Source organism: Pavona decussata, unplaced genomic scaffold, assembly GCF_977016875.1.
Source record: "Pavona decussata unplaced genomic scaffold, jaPavDecu1.1 SCAFFOLD_218, whole genome shotgun sequence".
Classification (NCBI taxonomy): domain Eukaryota; kingdom Metazoa; phylum Cnidaria; class Anthozoa; order Scleractinia; family Agariciidae; genus Pavona; species Pavona decussata.
In genome coordinates, this window is record NW_028145623.1 from 893,393 (window position 1) to 912,910 (window position 19,518).

The window sequence follows — 19,518 nt, forward strand, 5'->3', positions numbered from 1 at the left end:
CGGCGGGAAAAATTTGTAGGCCGCGAGGAACGCTGGGATTTTCTCATGGGTTTCTAGCTTTCTGATTTCCTGTATTCTCTATGGCATGGGATAAATTGGTGTATCGTGTGACTCATTTCCCTCCATACTATAATAAAAATTCATGTTCTACAATAAAACAATTTCCCACAATCAACAGCAATTAGCTAGTTTTAAAACACTGTTCGTTTGTCAGAATCGTTTCGAGTGTTGTATTGCCTTTTGTCAAAAAGTTGTGCCTGGAAAATACGGCAACAAGGCAGCGAGAAAGACAGGCACTCGCGGAATGGCATATGTAATTGCACTTTTCTGTAATATTTGTATATCAACACACAAATTTGCTTGAGTAAAAACATTTTCAGATAAGTATTCAGAGTATTCTGCTACGAACGAATATTTAGACACGTTCATTCGCATCACAGTTTTGGCTACACGAAATAGGACAAGCAATTATTTCCGTCGAAAAGAAAAAAGGCAGCGGGAAAAAAGGGATGTTACTAAAAACGGGGAACGGGGAACGGGAAACGGGAACCCAGCTGATACCCAGCAGTAACAGAATCAAATGCAACAGTCTCAGCAGATGTTTGTTGCCATGCAACAGTAACAGTCACAAATCATTTTAAAGCTTTAGAAAAAATAAAACTAAGTAACATGAACATATTGAATGTAGTTGTAAAGGTTCTACCCTGAGTTTTGTTTGTTCAAATTTCGAGGATTTTTGACCTTGTTTTTGTTTGATTAAAGAGGGTTTATTTGTATGTAGAGGTGGGGGGGGGAGGGTTAAATTTTGTTGGCAAGTCCCCCTCCTCCTCTACTCCCTTGTTACACTTTGTACCCTCTCAGTAAATATAGATTCTGAACCCTCCTTACATTAATCGTAGTTGTTGGTGGCATCTGTCGCATGGAAGATTGGAGGACGTTGTTGAGGCATTTTTGAAGGGATTTGCTGTGATTTTCCAACGTCTTGTAGTTCACATTCGCACCAGTACCTTCTCTGCGCATCGCCCACACCTTTTAAAAAACACGAGGCTCTTTCAGTGCATATTACTAGTCTTAAGGCCCAGTTCAGACGCCGAACTTTTCATGAGCCGAACTTAATTCAAATTAAGGTCGGCCCAAATCACGAAAATCCCGCCTTTTGATTCAGACGCCGAACTTAATTAGCCGAACTTAATTTACTTGAAGCAAAACCAATCGAAATGTTAGCGGGTTTTTTTTTTCTTATTTTTAATTTTTTTTATTTGAAATACGTTACAATAATTTATGCATTAGGTTCGGCTCATGAAAAGTTCGACGTCTGAATCAAAGCCGTTCCAAAGCCGAAATTCCCGGCTGAGCCAGGCGGGAAGAACGGCTGAGCCGTTCCAAATTGAAACAGCCGTTCTCAACTGATTCAGACGCCGAACTTTTCATGTACTTAATTCGAGGAATTAGGTTCGGCTCATGAAAAGTTCGGCGTCTGAACCGGGCCTTAGCCTATTATCCCGCCGCTGCAACGGCAACCTCTCCCCAAGCCTCGATCCTCGATCGCAGACACCTGCTGTCGTCGGATCTTAAGCTCTCTAGGAGCTAGACAAAGCATAGACGATGGAAGAATTTTAAGACTTTTTTTAATACTGATTATTTTTAATTAATTTTCTTAGTTTATTACATGATTTTATTGTAAATCAAGATGCAGGGCTAGTCACGGGTTCCGGCTTATTTTATATCTGGCATTCAGATGTATGTAATGTGATGATGATAATAATAATAATAATAATAATAATAATAATAATAATAATAATAATAATAATAATAATAATAATAATAATAATAGTTTTTTAAAGTTTTTTAAAGTAGACCATCGCTCCGCGTTTAAAGACATGAAACAAGACGGGCTTATTTAAAACGCTACTGGTCTGATCTTCATCTCAGCTCTCTTGGCGGAATATTGGTAACCTTTCCATGTTTTCCAGTTGACACCATCAGCGTATGACGAGTGTGAGCCATGATGATAAGCGCCGTTTAGATTTGAGTAGTGGCAGTTTTCATACCACCAGGCCCCTTTGTAGGACACAGCACAGTTATCGCCGGAGTTACTATCATTATCCTGATCTTTGGTTGAAAATGGATGGCCACGGTGAAAGGAAAGAGAATCACCAGCAGTGCCTTGAAAGAAAAAAAAAATACAATGACAATGTACAATGAGTGTAACACTCTCCCAGCCGGTCAAGCAAATTAGAAACAACTGTACGTCTAGATCTCTATTTCCCTATTTCTTCGCTTGTTACCTTGTTGGTGGAACCGTATGGTTCGTTTCCGGATCGTTTATTTAGGCGTCCTAGCGGCCTTTGAATCACATACCCACAGTATTACAGTGCATACAGCTGTTTCGACAAACGTTGTCCAAAAAAAGCGAAAAAGCCTACGCGACAATGCGTAAACGGGTAGTCTGGAAAATACCCAATAAAATTAATTACAATAAAAGCTCAGAACCATAATGCCTCAAACGTACAGCAAAAAACTTAAGATGGCGGGAAACATGGATTCTGAGCTTTTATTGAAATTTATTGGGTATTTCCCAGACTACCTTTCGGCATTGTCGCGTACGCTTTTACGCTTTTTATGGACAACCTTTGTCGAAACAGCTGTATGTATTTTGCATAATACGCACATTAGGGCATATATTGCTCTATGTAAGGTGTCTTGGTCACGTTCGCATATATTTATTAAAATACTATCACGAGTAAGTTAAAAGAACATCGTAAGAACATTTTCAGGCTCAAATTTGCCAAAAAAAAATTAGACGTTTTTATAAAAAAAATGTATGCTCTATCAAACTACAAATTAAATGCAAAGAATTCTCACCGGAATAAGTTCCAAGACTCAGCTGGTACTTCGTTCTTTCGCTTGTAATAGCAAACATGTCATACTCAGCATAAACTGTTTTTCCTTCGATGTCTTCAAGATCGACACGAAGCTTAAATCGTCCGCTGTTGGACGGGCGGCGTACCTTGTCCAGTCCGAGCCAAAACTCGCCCTTCAGGTTACCAAACCCACGTTTGTAGTCAGCCCAACCGCGATAGAAATCGACCGAGCCGTCCAGTCTCTTTTGGAACACTGTCCACCCCCCACCGGCTGTTGTTTGGTCACAGAACACATCAAAGGTACCTGAGCCATCAGGGTCGATAGTATAAACACCGCTGATTCTTTCACCAGATTTGTACACCTTAGCACAATTTTTGTAGTTTTGCGAAACTGGAAGTGAAAATAAAATTATAAGACACCTAATTTCACCGTGGTGACACAAGAGCTCTCCGTTAGCCCTGTATGAAAGTCGATTACGCTGAAACGTTAATAGGTTCAGTTGGCGGATGATAAAGTTACATCATGTTTGTAGTTTTACCGGCGGATCGCGCTTTGAGGTGATATTTTGAGCTAGAATCAGACTACAACTGAGTTAGAATAGTGAAAAAGCAATTTTATGTCTGGGGTAAGTCAAAACTCCAGGTCTTCTGTGGTGTGACAGAAGTATCAGTTTCGCAATTTCATGACTTGGTGAAAGTTAGAATGATGTATTATTCACTGAATAACACAGGCATGCTTGAAAAATGAAAACCAGAGTGCTCCTATCAGGAGGCGAACCTAAGACCTTTCGACTACTAGTTCGGATGCTCTACCACTGAGCTACAGGAGACTCGTGGGAGCTAAGGCCATTAAACTAGGTTCATGGGACAAACATCCTGCATACTGCTAGAATAGGAATGTCACGTGTGGCATATGCGCAATGGAATAAATGTGATGGAATATTTTAAGCTGGTGAATTGATGAGAATGGTGTATTATTCTTTGGGTATTTCATTGGTGAAAGTTATTGGCTTCAAAGAGACTGAAATGTTAAATATAGACTTTGGAACGATAGATCTTCTTTTTGAAACGTTTTTCTACAATTCCACCTCTGTCACATCACAGTACTAATTACACGGAATGCCCGCAGGGCATGACGTGTCTAGGTTTCGGTCGGGTATCTTTTTTTACGCGGGATGCCCTGAAGGGGCATACCGTGTCTAAAAACGGGTCGATTTTTTTTTTTTCTTCGTCGTATCCACAAATCGGTACATTAATTTATTCATTAAACTGACCCCTCTCCTACTCGTGATGTATTGTTCTGATTGTCTTCAACAAAAGCAGGCCAATCAAAATCCTTTTTTGTCGCTTATATCGCGAGGGAGGGGACCCACTCACCCCTACCTGTGTGACGTCAAAGCATCATTTGATTTATTTATCAAATCCGGATTAAATTTGGCGGCGTATTGTTAACATGTTGTGGACTCAAGTGTGCCGTTTTCAAACGGAAATTCCACCATTTTGAAGCGATGAATCGAAAGAATAACTTCTAAGAAGCACCCGACATTTAAAACGGTGGAAATTGGTGAGTTCCTGGCGAAGGAATCGTGCTTTGTTTGACAGTCTTAGACCACGACGCGAGACTGAAAAGAGGTCATTGAGAAGCTTACGTTATCGTAATGGAATTTCACGAATTTCCGGTGAAAGTCTGAGTCGCGTAACACAAGCTCAAGGGAAACAACGTAACGCGATCGTCGTGACTCAAAGTATTCCATTAGCAAGGATATTTTTATCAATCGGCGAAGCATACAGTTGGAATAAATGAATCAGCCCCAGCATCACGCGTAATGCCAGTATAGCAGGCATCTTGTTTCTTCGTCGTAGTCACAAATCGCCACATTAATTTATGCATTAAAATATGTCCTCCCCTGGTAGGGATGTATTGTTCTGATTGTCTTCAACAAAAGCGGCCCAATCAAAATCTGTTATTCGGGCACATATCACGAGAGAGGGGACCCACTCATCCCTTCCTGTGTGACGTCAAATCATTATTTGATTTATTCATTAAACCTTGATTAAATTCTACCCTCTCCCAGAGGGGATTTATTGTTCTGATTGTCTTGAACAAAAACAGCCCAATCAAAATCTATTATCGGCGCGTATATCACGAGGAAGGGGACCCACTTATCTCTACCTGTGTGACGTCAAAGCAAGTCATCATTTCGAAAAGTTGTTTTTGTTCAATGGCGGCCACATGTATGAATTTAAGACTTTGATCTGCCGTTTTCAGAGAGAAAACAAACCTTTTTCAAGCAGTAAATCGAAATAATAACTTCTAGGTAGTACTCGACAGTTGAAACGGTGGAAATTGGGAGAGTTCACAGCAAAGAAACTCTGCTTTAAAAAACAGATCGAATAATCAACGCGAAGGATTAGAGCTAGAGGAGGCCAGACCAGTTCAGCGGGGTCATGACGTTATTGCATAGTTATTTCTGGTATGATTCCTAGTAACACAACGATTAGTATCACGCAATATATCTGAATAACACCATTCAGACAATTATTTCAATTGCCAAGGGAGGATAGTTTTTAAATATCTGCGAAACATACAATGGGGAATAATTGGGGCTACATTAAGCATTCCGTGTAATGCCATTAGAGGGGCATCTTGTTACTTCAAGTTTGCCTCCACTGTGTATCAATTTCTCGGAAATTCTACATCTGCGAAGAAAGCTTAGACACATCCGTTGGACTGACCCAAGGGGCAGATTGTGGGGACGAGTAAAAAGTCAAAATATGGACAGCAACAAATTCGACGAAGAAAATTAGTGAGGAAAGTTACATATTGGTGTCTGAAATAAGGACCGAACCGCATATGATTCCCGACAAAATGCCGAGGCGTACCCCAGGGAAATAAATCTCTTGTTACGGGTCGAGGAAGACCACGAACGGGGCGACTGTTTCAGGTGACAATATGCGAAGTATTCATGAGGAGACTTCCCCTCACTGGGAACTCGAAGAGAGAGAAAATGCCAGTTTCTTACCATCTTTGTTATTGTCTTCTTTCTTGGTCAAATTTCGGAGTTCTTCCTGAATCTCATCCAGTTGTTGTTTGATTTCCAACAGGATATCCTCGAGCTTCTTGTTCGGTGCAGTGTTGCTGTTTATGCCACATGATGTCGCTCTCAAATCTAAGTAGTTCTGTTTCTTTGTTGTCGTTGAACCTTCTGCTTGCAGGATAGCAAGAAAGCAGACGAAAGGGAAAAACATTTTGGCACTGAAACTTACTCTTAGCTTCTCTATGCCAAGGAAAAATAATGTCTTCAAGAGGCAAAACTACCTTTATTTCCGCGTTAACCAATCGTTTATGCGTTAACCAATCGTGTAGCGAATAGACAGTCACCTGAGACGGGAACTAGAAACACATGCATGCCATTAGAGACAGCGCGTCACACAGGCCGAAAATGCACTGGACACTAAAAGGATATGTAAGAGGGGAACTGGTGTCTACAAGGTATGACGCCTGACGATATTTGACATCACACAAGTGTTCCGAAGGGATACAACACTAATAGATAACCAAAGAACAGGGTTGCTTCGGGTCCTTCAAGTACGAATGGTAATTTAGAATACGGTTAGTCAAGCGAATCAGCTAAACACCAATTCTTTTCAAAATATATACCGAATCTCACTGTAAAATTTGCGATATTTAAAATTAAACTGAGACTCTAGCACTGTAGCACAATGATAAAATACAGAACTGCTTTTTTTTTCGGCCCAATTCTGTATACATTTTTGTTGTTGGGTGTGTATAATGTGTATTTACAATCATTTAAAGTGGTTTGATTTTCTAAAACTATGTTTTTTTATTACAATATATCTGAATTAGTTGAAAGTATTCCTAAGATAGGACCTAAGGGCCTGTTCATTTAAGCCTGGTTTCTACGGTTGCTTGGTTAGGGGGATGAATTTTGCAGTCTGTTCACATGGGTAATTTTAAGCTGTTTACCGAGATGAAAAATGGTGACACAGTCATTCAGGCATGAAATTTAGCGAACACGACCGGCAAAAACTTTTCATGTTGATCGGGTGATCAGGTCAGCCCAGTCAATCAGGCTCATACGAAAAGGCCCTAAGTTTTCTGCTGCAAAAATCCAAACCTTAAGGTAATTTTAAAATAATCTTCTTCTTACTATATATGCAGGCAACAATCAAACACCCGCCACCAACCCTCCCCCCACCCCAACTTGGCCTAATATTAACCTCATGTTGCCTTGAAAAAGAATTCTTCTGTCATTACATACATTTACTTATTGCAAAATAATCAAAAACATGGCCTACCATAATGAGCTATCCACACGAGCATAGACTACTTGCAGTCTCCTATCTTTCTAAGAGATAGTGGATGGAAGAAAACATGTGAGAACGTGTCAGAGTCAATTTCCATGTCCACTATCTGTCAGAAAAATGAGTCTACACATAGTCTACAATGGAACGCGAGGCATCTTATGTTATTTCTCTCCTACTCACTTAGTCCCTATTTAATGCCTATGATTCCATATAACGATTTCATGACAAAAGAACTATGCATTTAATCGTATCTATAACAAAAATATTAATGCTTGACTGGGATTGCCTCCCCATTTGCTATGAAATTTCCACTTACAGCTGTCCAATTTGAACTTGAATTCACTTAGATTTTCTAATTTTGTGTTTTGTTATTTACACCATTAATTTGTAATTGTGCTTTGTGTCATATTGTTCAGGGGGTAATCGTACTACTATTTCGAATCTTTGCCACCCTAAGGGCTTGGCTAATTTTAAAACACTACCCCAAATAATCCCTGTACTCCACTCAGTCCTGTTACCATTACTTGTCATATCATAATGACTTACTTACTCCTAAGAACTCCACACAGAGCATAAAACCTTAAACAATAATACTTAAAAGCGATATATATATATATACACTCGATTGCAAAAATGTTGACACCTAAAAGCATAAACCGTGAACGATGAGACCCAACGGATTTGTGGGTAGTGTTTAAAGACTAACCTCATTTCCATAATCAATAATTTACCATTCTTATTCTTTACAAGAAAGAATACAGTGCTGACTTAATTCTTCCGAATAATTTTCTACCAAATATTGCTTAAGTTCATTGACTGATTTGAACTTAGGCAAATCGCGATATCACTCAAATTGGCCCTTGTTGGCCAACTCGGATACTTTAAGGAAAGCTTGGATAGTTTCCATCATTCACCACGTGCAACTAATTTTGGTCCAGTCAACCGGTTGACTGGACCAAAATTAGTTGCACGTGGTGATTGATGGAAACCGTCGCACGAGAATAGAATATTATGCAAATAAATTTAGTACACTTATACCCATAAAGCCATTGGGTCTCATCGTTCACGGTTTATGCTTTTTAGGTGTCAACGTTTTTGCAATCGAGTGTCTATTGATATATAGTTAATATTCAGAACTGATATTGGATTGATATAGTTGATATGTATAGAAGTAGTACATGGTTATGCTGGACAGGATGTATTAAATATTAAGAGCGACATTAAGGTCGACACATGCAGCATACAAAATCATTTTTATCCTCGACGTAGTCACATGATGCATGTACCCACACTTTACTATGGCCACACTCCACCCAATCAACTATGTTTCCATCACTGGTAGGAGGATCTTCCTTGAAACAGAAAGCACAAATATCCGGCTCAATGGTTTCTAGTTCCTGTGCTGTAGTTTCTGACATGTTGGAGATCTTCGGTTTACGTTTTCGTTTCTTTTTCGTAGAAAAGAATCGCTTCTGTTTCTCAGCGAGTTTATTTGCAGGATACGATTTAGTTTTCAAATATTGATGATCATTGCCGATAACAGATAGTCCTCTTGCTACTGATATCGCCGAGCGTACGTGTCGAATTGCTGCGTGAATGGTATCGCTACTAGGGGCACATTGGATAATATCTGTAAGTTCCGCAATCACACTCAACGCATTTCTTCTTACGTCCTCCATTTCAGTGCAGTTTTTCATCTCTTTGCTGATGGGAATCAGGTTTGCCAAATCGTCACGAATCTCTTCAACACTGTTGGGGAGTTCCGATTCTTTGGAATCGTCAATAGGCTCCGTCAAGTTAACGGCATGGATGTGAGTACAAACAACACCCCTAATAGCGTAGTCAAAGCACGTGCAGTCAAAAGAGTGCACACAAGCCATACATGAGGGGCATCGTAACAGGCAGGTGCAAACAGATGAGGAAATCCGCCGCACGCAGTGAACTTTTCCCGTCTCGCTCAACGACTGAACCTCCCAGCAATCAGTGTCCTTCCTGGACACGGACTTGGCTGGAACCGACTCAGCTTGCTTGTGCCGTTTGATATTTTCCCTTTGTCTAACGGTACTCTTCCCTTTCTCTGCTTTTATCCACTGCTCATAGGCCTTGTCCCGGGAAATTTTCCGCAGCTTGAAGAGAAGGTGGTCAACGCGTCTATTTTGTTTTCTTTCAAAGTATACCTCCTTGAGAGTACGATGGAAACTCTCCACAAACATGTTTGTATTTGCACGAGTCCCCACTCGGAAACAAGACGCCCATTCTCGAGGTCTCTTGGCATACTCCTTCTCGAAGTAGCTAGCCATTGGTTCTGATATACCCTTCAGCCATGGTAGGACGTGCTGCAAGGAGCGCCGGAATCCTGCCTCGCTGGTCTCATTTTGAAGGCCTTTAAAGGCGGCGTACACCTCTGCTTGCTGCTCCTTGTCTTTGATGTGCTCGGCTATCTTGCGCCGCCAACTCCGATCAACATGCCAGCTACAAAGGAGCTTCTTGTCAGGCCTAGAGAAGGTAGACGCCCATGCGTTATGGTAGGCTTCTGCGTCATCACTCATAAATATTTCTGTTTTCACGTCCCCACATCGCTCCCTGATGCTTTCAAAAAACACCCTAAGGACATCGGCCGATTCTTTGTTGCTAATCAGCCATGCAACTGGAATGCCTTCGTCATAGTCGTCAATCACTAGCACCGTGATCAGTTGGAAATCGTAGGAATTTGTCCCATGGGTGGCATCCACACAAACTAGCTTCGTGGCGTGTTTGACAAACATTTCGTGCTGAAATTCAGTTTGAATTCCCAACAAAAAATCATTGGACTCAATGCCGGCGTGGCTTGAAATGTCTCCTTGGCTCTTAAAACAAAGGACAGAATTGTGATCCTCTCTCTCCATCTCTGCCACCCAATACATGATACTGTTTGCATCATCTTGGTCTTTTTGCATGCAGCTGATGTTGTACTGATGCTTGATGTTGTGCAGATCCAAGCGGGTTGTCAGGTGATCTCTGGTAAGAGGACCAGCTTGGCTGTCCCTTATGTAGTCCATGATGGCATTCATTTGGACCCCCTGTGCTAATTTGGCAGCAATGCATGAGCGCATCTCCTTTGACATCCGACTATGCGCAATGTCCTTTCTGTGACCCACATGAGTCAAACAAAACTCCGCCTTTACTTCTCCAGTGGCAGCATCCGTCCTTGCAGTGATGAATGCTGGGCACGAACAACCAGTTTTCGACGTTCCTTGGGACTTCAATGACCGCTTTCCTTTCCCTTTGGATTCGTACTCACCAGTTCTATTGCAATAGAACCAGGAAGTCTTATGATATTTTGCTCTTCGGTCACCTCGTTGTTTTACAAACCAACTTTTCCCCATCTTTTCCTCGATTTCCTTCCATTTGACAAATTCCTCCCAGTTATCGAATGTCTCAGTTTCAATTTTTAGGCCATGTCCGTGGAAAGAATTTAAGTGCTGAATCAGATCCTGCGCCGTTTCATGAGAGTATGCCGGGCTAGAAAAGAAATTCCAAATTTAAGTAAACATTAGCTTCCATGTAATACACCATAAGTGACGAATTTTAACGGATCAGTTCTACTTAACCATTTGAAGATTTATTTCAACTATCTAAATGCGATTAAAGTAATCTTAACAATTTACTGAATCGCTACTCGGCATATTCCATTTAGCACTTTCACCTGAAAAAGTAGATTTTAAATCTAAACAATACCTGTGAAATAATATAAATTATAAAGCTCTGGGTTGTCAGCATTGCTTCCAATTTCGCACATTGACTACTCCCTATTTGCTTTTTGGCTCTTAACAGACACACGTTGTTATAAGTCCTCTTATCAATTGTCCTGTTTGCAACTTTTCCTTTTTCCTCGCCTTGGGATTTTTCTTATTGTAACCAAAAAATATAGATCTTTTAACTCACCTTGATTCTTTTCCTTTACATTCGGGACAAATTACATGTTTGCTTTCCTTTGTTTTAGAGAGGTCATGGGTTGCTGTGTGTTTCCTCTTTTTATGTTTGTATAGGCAGTTTCGGCTACTCAACTGTAAGCCACAGTACTCACATTGGAATTTATTCAGGGCACTGTTTGGTTGCTGCGCTGAAGTTGGAGAGGACTGACCGTTTGCTTCTGGAGATGGAGGTGTCGAAGCGGTGTTACTCCTTGGACTTGCTGATGGCTGTTCACTGGAATTAGTTTTTATGGTGGGCGTGTTCCCTGAATTAGTAGTTGTTTTAGGGGAAGTGGCTGTTTTGGGGGATGGTATTGCCGTTGAACTGCTGCCACACCGAGCACCAGGCAATGGACCCGTGGACGTAGAAGGCTGAGGTTCTTTTGTAGCACGTGGATGTTCATTTGAAGAATGTGTTCCTTCAGTTGACGTCTTTGATTTCTTTGAAGATGGCGAAGTTCCCGAAATGGGCCTTTTCTTACACGGAATAGAAACCTTATTGGCGGGAGAATGCGCTTCCTTAGCTGAAGAAGACGCTATTTTTGAGGAGGCGCCATTGGAGGTCTGGGCGTGGGAAGTAGGAGGAGGAGAACATTCCGCAGACGTTGAAGCACCCTGCGCAGCTTCTAGAGATATATCGTGGGAGGCGTGATTATTTCGCGACAACTTCAGCCTTCTCTTGGAATTGCTAGCTGTGTCTTGGCGAAGGCAAAACGAGTGGTCAGACTTCGCAGGAAGAAGGTTATCGCGCCAACCATTTTGCAGCAGCACGTAATCGATGTCAATGCGGCCTTCAGCGAACCAACACATCAAGACACGTCTCAAATAGTGAGCATGTTGAGTCGGGCGCTGAAGATATATTGCCTCTTTTTCGTGTGGGCCAATCAGGTACTGAAAAAGGGACTTATCTAACGCCGCCAGGGCTGCGCTGATCAACACAATAACTGCACAGATATCAGAGCACGTCTGCAACGGGTAGTTACGACATCGCCAGTCGCACAAATGGCCTAACCGACCGGTGGCCATAGGGGAATGAGCCGAGAAAAGGTGAACATCTTCATAACGTCCTACACCGGGTATGTGGGCTGTGAAGGTGTTCACCATTTCTAGGATGTTTGATGGAGGTTTCCAGGCCAACGTGTCACAGTAGATGATTCGCTTGTATGGCCTCAGATCGACAACAACCAGAATCCAGTGATTACCTGGGTTTTTTGCCCCACCGATGAAGGTCTTGCCTTGTGCGTTTTTGCCAACGTTGAGGGCAAATACGAGTCGCTTCAGGGTTCCAAAATTGAAACGTTTACTTTTCCTGGCCATTTCATTTGCGACATCGACGATGGCGTTAGGGCATAAAACCATAGTATCTGGCTGCATAGTGTTTAATTGGCTCAGGACCCATTGCACATGATCAGTGGCCAGCCACCCTCTACTTCCTGATGCAGCTAGGCGGGAGAGCTCATTAGGAATCAAACCTAAATGTTAAAGAAATGTCAAGCAATTTGTCACGACTAGTTATATAATTTTAAAATATGAACTCCATCTCGAGACCTTGAAACAATAGCTAGATGTACCAATTATATATTTTTTTAAAAAATTGATATCTTCGGAGTTCTGCTGTTGTTCAAACCTGGAGAGAATTGCACTGAAATATAGTTGGTTGAGAGACTCACTTTTGAGATTATAAAATCCTTAAGGAGTATTCATTATTTTCGGAGAGGGAGGAAGGGGGGGGGGGGGGGGGTGGCAAATGGGAAAACAAAACGTTGAACTTTTGGATCCCCCTCAAGGATTAAGGAAAACTTTTTTCGGCTCCCCCATCATGAAAGTAAAAACTTTTCTGACCCTTCTCCCCCAAGAAAATGATCTTTCACTCTGTGTTTTACTCACCTATCCCTAACAACAACATTCCCTCTAAAACAGTTCAAGTCAGATTCAATCCAATGGCACTGTTTACAGGGGTGGTTCTAGGAAAAACATGAGGCAGGTGCTAACATGCATTCTAAAAAAATGCGCGCTGACTGACCTTGTAGGAAACCCTGGGTCACGACATGTTTATTTTTAATATACGACTTCACGGATATCAATAAATGGTCTCATTCGTGAGCAGTATATTCGTGGTGGAGGGACGGCATGAAGAAAGTCCTCCTCAGAATAACAAAATATGCAATAACTAGGGTAACAGATAGTGAAAATTTAAAGGACTCACCGTATGTTGGGAGTAGATCGTCTTCAGGTTTATCCCAAATCAAAGTTTGAAAGGCATCGATTGTTGATGCAGTGATCGCTTCGCTTCGTTTTAGGCTGATTAAAGCCTTTAGCGAACCACTCGATCTCTGCTTTGAAGGCTAGGGGTTTTTGTCGCCGGCGGATTTCTACGGAAGCATTCATTTTCACGTGAATCGAATACGAACAATGAAATAACTGAGGTTTATTCAAGTGTATTGAACCGAGATATTTATTCAGGCACAAGTTTCCCGCTAAAAGTTAAAAACAAGCAGGCGTCCTATAATACTAGGTACCAGCTCTCTCTGAGTTTTAGTGTCCAGTGCATTTTCGGCCTGGGTGACGCGCTCTCTCTAATGGCATTGCCTGATTTCATACCGTGGGGGTCTGGGTAAGAGTCTGTGTATTATGGGTTATGGGACTCAACACCCACATAGCCAGAAAGAGCACACCGAACTTTACAACATTCTCAAGTTTGGTGTTAATCAAGCTCATATTAGGAAAGATACAGCCATTCAAAAACTCCAAATTTTACTAAGAAATGTATGGAACGCCGGACATACGTCCGGCGTTCCATACATTTCTTAGTAAATTTTTAAGTTTTTAAATGGCTGTATCTCGCCTAATATTAGCTTGATTAACACCAAACTTGAGGATGTTGTAAAGTTCGATGTGCTCTTTCCGGCTATGTGGGTGTTGAGTCCCATATCCCATAATACACAGACTTGTACCCAAGTTTTTGCCTCAGGCTTATTGACGCCGTTTATCGTATGTGTTCAAACAGTCCGACTGGAAACTACGAGAATTTTCGAAAATACCGAAATTTCCACTTTTCGGGAACACTGAAAAGGTTGTCCTAAATTTTCGAAAATCTTTTCCGGAAAAGATCCTGTACCATTCGATTCCCACCCGAAATTTTCGAAAATTTCGTCGAATGGAAAGCGCCCCTGGGCAAGATTTCCGCACAGCCCCATACATTTATTATGCATACAGTCTTTGTTCAAAGGAAACAATAGGGATAACAATAGTGCGCCGTTTTTCTTGCCGTTGTGCTTTTTGTTTTTGTGGAGAGTGAGTCCGCCAACTGATTTGCAAATCTTCCCACAACCATTCTGGTCACAGAGATGAACTTGTCTTACGGCAGCCCCAACTGCTTGTGGATGAACCGCGTGAACGGTGGCCGAAGGCTTCTGCGTTGAGTTGACAAACTGCGGGACTAGTTGCTGTGGACTGTTTTGCTTTAGAACACGAGTCCGCGCTTCAATTTTTGATTTTAACTGGTCCACTTGGCTTTGATGGTTTTGACTAGTACTGGTGTCCTCCAAACATGAACAGTCCTCAGGATTGTCAAGGTCATCGTTGTCGTCGTCATCGCTTGGGTGTCATAACTACCATGCTAGTTATTGAACCATTTGGCAACTTGGCCACTTTATGAAGTAAGTAGTTTCATACCATTCCATGGGAAGTTTTTCCTTTTGAGGTTTTTTATAAAGTGTCCATTCTTAGGCCTAACATGTGACTGCTTGAAGGAATTTTAAGATGGTTCAGTATTGTATTTTTATTTCCTGAATAGTTATTTTGTGTCTATTTTTATTACACGTTGAAAGTCCAGCAGCAACTGCAACTACAATTTAACAGGAAAATTGAAACCTTACAACACTGAAGAATATCTCTGACTTAAGGAAACATGGCTTGTTATGGTGAAAGAAATTTGGAAATGTACTGAATAGTCCTAAGCACAGGGTTGAAAAGTGTAGTTGTGAGAGTGCTCTTCTTTCACTAGTGTCATCAAGGTTCACTTGAGAATTTTCCTGGTTAGAGCTTTTTGCATAAGTTTCATGCCAGTTTTTTTTTGTTTTTGTTTCTTGGCATTGGTTTTTATTTACTTGAAAAAAGTAGTTAAAATACCTGGTGTCCATTTCTTGATTGTTGTTTAATTTTCAATTCAGTTATTTATTTTGAACAATGGTATAAAGTTCAAGTCATTTGCAACTACAGCGTGTACCTTCATTGCCAGATGCACCTTTTTTCTGACATCACTCATGTTTGCTTTTGCTAAAGTTTTCTCGTAGTTGTTTATTGTATGTGGATGGCAGCTGTACCCAAGTACCATACTAGACATCAACTTGCCCCACCAAATTTCAACTGCAATCCATTTGCTTTCTGCATAGGACAGTTTTTCTACCAATTAAATCAGAATGGCATACAGTTGTACATCTACTCTGTGAAGGAATTTGTTTAAGACTTTCTCTTTGTATTCAAGATTTATAATAACAAAATCAGACTACTTGTATCTCCATCATAAGGAAAGGTGTTTGTCTTCTCAAAGAAGAATTTCTACAATTTACATGTATAAATGGGATGCTATGGAAAAATATTAATAATTATAATCCATCAAATATTTCGCTCACATGTGATTGGTCTAAACGCCTCACGTGACCGAATATACCCCAGCTAAAACTGGGGAATATCCGATGATATTCCCCAAGTGATATTCCCCAATTTCAAAAACTGCAAGGCGCGTCTTGTTTACAATTAAAATTAATGTCAAAATGGGGGAACGGTTTGCTTTTGTGACAGAAGGAGAGATAAACTTGCTGGTCGATAAAGCAGTATCAGAAAACAACATACGCTCTAAACGTTTTTGACGGTAAACTGTTCTTAAACGAAATGTTCAAATACTCAAACTCGTTGCTACATGTTGCAAAAAATATTTGAAGGATAATAACCACAGTAGCCTCCATTTGGCTTTAAAAATATACTCAGATATTTGTCCTTGGACATTATCTGCTCCTCGAAGCTCACAGTTTTCCTCGAGCTTCGCTCTCGGAAAACTGTTTGCATCTCGGAACAGGTAATGTCTGTGGACAAATATCTGAGCATATTTTTGCGCCAAATGGAGGCTATTGTTTATTTATTATTAGTTGTGTCAAACAGAATTCAATAAGTAACAGGATTACATGAAGTTTCCATTCAAGTACAATTTTTGTATAGAAGCTGGGTGTGTTCCATCCTTTTGCAACTTCTTCAGGGTTTATTCTAGAAATTTTGCAATGATGGCCCTCCTTTGTAATTTTTTTGGGGACCTTTTTTCAAGAAAGAGGTCCCAAGAATAGGGGCCCCATAAAAGATATTTGAACTTCTTTGTACTGTCTATTCTGAAGCAGCCCAATAAAGCCCAGAAAAATAATGCAGAAACAAACACAAAGGAAACAAATTGCAAAAATCTTGCAAAGCCACGCTCTAGAATAAACCCTGCTCTTTACTAAATAGTTAAGTACACGACAATCTGATATCATTTACAGTGAGAAATCACAAGTTTACTTCTAGTTTTATTCATAATCATTGTTATTTGTTACAGGTTCCGTCTGAAAGTGTATGTACCTGATTTCTAAAGAAGCTAAGGCTGTGCAATATCGCAACTACCCATGTCCTTTGCAGACTTGTCCTTTTTGTTGTTGGTGTTTCCTTTTCCTCATTAAAGATTGCGTGGAAGATGTAGTCAAAAAGCCCAGGAGCATGGCTTTCGCAACATTTCTCCATTTCATCTGGACTGTAGAGATGTTCTTCACTTTGTGAATAGTGCTGGACTAATAATCTGTGGAACTGCTGTACAAGGGTGCTAAAATGCTGTGTCTCCTTAATAACTGTCAAAATGTAAAGCAATATTTTATATCCATATTCAAAGGCAAATGTTTCTTTCAAATCTGTTAATTTCTCGTTGTAACAATTTAACATTTTACTGGTAGCAGTCAAATGTTGTGGGGTAATGTTATTATCCATTCATCTCATTATTTCATTAAACAGAATTAGGTGTTATTATTTTGATGACCGTTTTGATTAAGTAACCTATAGAAATATTATTACTTTGGGAGAGTGGCTGTGTATCCTCTCATCAGGGCCATTTTATTTGAAGTGTGATGTTTTCTGTTCACTTTTTTGCATTGAAAGGCCTTAATTTTTTCACTTCACAGGCAGTTTGACTAGTGCCATTAGTATGGCATGATGGCAATACATGTAAATAGGTTACCTTTAATTTTCTTTTGAAGCATGGTGTTTTCCTCTTGCAATTCACTGTTCATTTCTTGTTGCTTTATTTGAAGTGCCATTAAAGAGGCATTGTGATGAGTAATAATATTTCTGTCAGGAAATAATCCTTTCAGTGTTTAATGATGTTATAGGTTGCTCCTTTTCATATTAGTATTAGTACAGATTTCATTTATATTTCACATGAATAACAACCATTGTTATTCCCAGTAACAATTTCATTTTAAAATCTTGTAACATTTTAGTCCTTGGAAATAATTTTTTGTTCATTCTTAGTTTATAGTTGTATCTAGATTGTTACCTCTGAAAAGCCCGTTGAGGGGAGTGGTAAAAAAACGTACATGTGTACATAATGCTGAACTTTCATGCTGGAGAGAGTAAAATAATGCGTGTGTATTTGTGTGGGGTTGAAACAGTGTACAAGCTAGGCCTTAATTGACCAAGTTAGAGCAAAGAACAAGATTCACACCAAGGAAACTTTGAACATTTGCTTTTTTCTCCCTATTACACATACTATTTTTATGCTTTCTTTGGTGTTAAGTGACATAACATGTAGTGCTCTATTTTCTTCTTTTGGGGTTGTTTAACTCTTTTTCAAGTTCTTCTATTTTGTCAGTTTTTACTTCACCACAGTTTTCCTGTTCTTTATGACTGCCAGCTGTTTTGTCAACTTCGTTTTGACTTTTCAGGCGCTAAGCCAAAGAAAGCAAAAACAAGTGGGTTCCTTCTGTTAGAGGCTTAAGGATGCTTTGTTAATACAGATGTTGAATCTTCCACGAGGGGCTTAGGGTCCATTGATTTTTTTTTTTTTTTTTTTTTTCTTGATGGAGACATAAAATATGAATTGCCTTCATTGAAATAACTGTCATCGTTAACCACAAGGTAGTGGGATGACTTTGTAGCAGTTAAAAAAAACTTCCTGTGATATCAAGAGTTACTAGGTTTTCTTTTCCTTTTCTCTTTAGAGGGACCAGGGCATGTCTCCCCCTACACCTATTAGAAGAATGGAATTCTGAAAGGGTGAGGGGTTGACCCTTCCTATGAAAATTAACAGCCCTTTGTCTTATTCCATTTCTCATACCTTTTTGGGAGGGATGTATCTCCTCTGCTGACAAATCCTCTCGTCTGTGTCTACTAGATGTAGAAGTTCCTCGCAGATGAGAGTTCCAGTGCTTCAAAAAAATCAAAAACTGAAAACAACCAGTGGGGGCATTTTACAAGAGTACCTTTGCAGGCACCACTACGAAAGGGATAACAGCAATTCGACTTGTTGAAGTTAGTCTGAACGTCGTAATGCTTTTTGCACAACACAACTTCGTGTATAAAAAACCCACAGGCTTGTGCGTTTTCCCTGGAAACAATGGACAAATTTCTCCAACAATCACTGGCGCCAGATGTCTGCGCATTTTTGCTCAGTGTTCTTGGGGCCTTCAGACATTGCATGACTAATTAATTGTTTTTTTTTTTTTACGGCAAAGGGCAACTCCATGACAAGATGGGGGAAAAACCGGTAGCTGGTAGCCGCGTTTTAGGCAGGAAAACGGTGACTTGAGCAATCACTCGGTACACAGATAAATAGTCAACACACTTTAATAAGCCTCCAGAAATTATAAGTTAAAAGGCAAATAAAGTCAAAACCTCGAAAAAATACATTTTAAAAAGTCAAAGGACACAAATACATGAAAACTTGCATATTAATAGTTAAAAATAAGGCTTAAAATAAAAGTGGCCGCTTTGCAAAGTTCGGCCTTCAATACTTACAAAATCCAAAACCTTGCAAAGAAGATGCATCCGTTTATCCTCTTTGAGCATCAGAACAAACGTTCAACTTTAAAAAGCTTTTGCAAATTTTCATAGAAACGAAAAAAAAGTCATATTTGATATGTTGCTCGAAAGGTGTTTATGCATGACATTTCTCTTTTCTGACCTTAAAGAGTGAGCGTAGACCTTAAGAAATGCAAAAATCCGTGCTTGCTTTGAACAAGATAGATGCGTTAAGTCCTCTAAATTGGCCACAAATGTCGCTGTTTAGAACTACAACTGTTAAGGTGGCCGAACACAGTTTGCGCGCGCTTTACAGATTCTGTTAGTGATGCTATTAA

At 40.2% G+C, this 19,518-nt stretch overlaps 2 protein-coding genes and 1 long non-coding RNA gene across 3 annotated transcripts; 1 reads left to right on the top strand and 2 right to left on the bottom strand.

The window, feature by feature from the left end:
- Nucleotides 1-1,611: 1,611 nt before the first annotated feature.
- Nucleotides 1,612-6,205, bottom strand: LOC146459617 (ryncolin-1-like). Its single transcript, XM_085089253.1, has 3 exons — nucleotides 5,888-6,205; nucleotides 2,866-3,255; nucleotides 1,612-2,166 (listed from the first exon to the last, which is right to left on the bottom strand). Exons 1-3 carry the CDS (start codon nucleotides 6,111-6,113, stop codon nucleotides 1,901-1,903), a joined length of 882 nt encoding a protein of 293 aa, XP_084945379.1. The 5' UTR covers nucleotides 6,114-6,205; the 3' UTR covers nucleotides 1,612-1,900.
- A 124-nt stretch (nucleotides 6,206-6,329) lies between these two features.
- Nucleotides 6,330-12,853, bottom strand: LOC146459618 (uncharacterized). The gene is made up of 2 exons (XM_085089252.1): nucleotides 11,118-12,853; nucleotides 6,330-10,694 (listed from the first exon to the last, which is right to left on the bottom strand). The coding sequence occupies exons 1-2, from the start codon at nucleotides 12,518-12,520 to the stop codon at nucleotides 8,414-8,416; spliced, it is 3,684 nt and encodes a 1,227-aa protein (XP_084945378.1). The 5' UTR covers nucleotides 12,521-12,853; the 3' UTR covers nucleotides 6,330-8,413.
- A 1,256-nt stretch (nucleotides 12,854-14,109) lies between these two features.
- On the top strand, nucleotides 14,110-17,812 carry LOC146459619 (uncharacterized). The gene is made up of 2 exons (XR_014857868.1): nucleotides 14,110-14,805; nucleotides 16,731-17,812. It is a non-coding gene; the product is annotated as an uncharacterized LOC146459619 (long non-coding RNA).
- The last annotated feature ends 1,706 nt before the right edge of the window (nucleotides 17,813-19,518 follow it).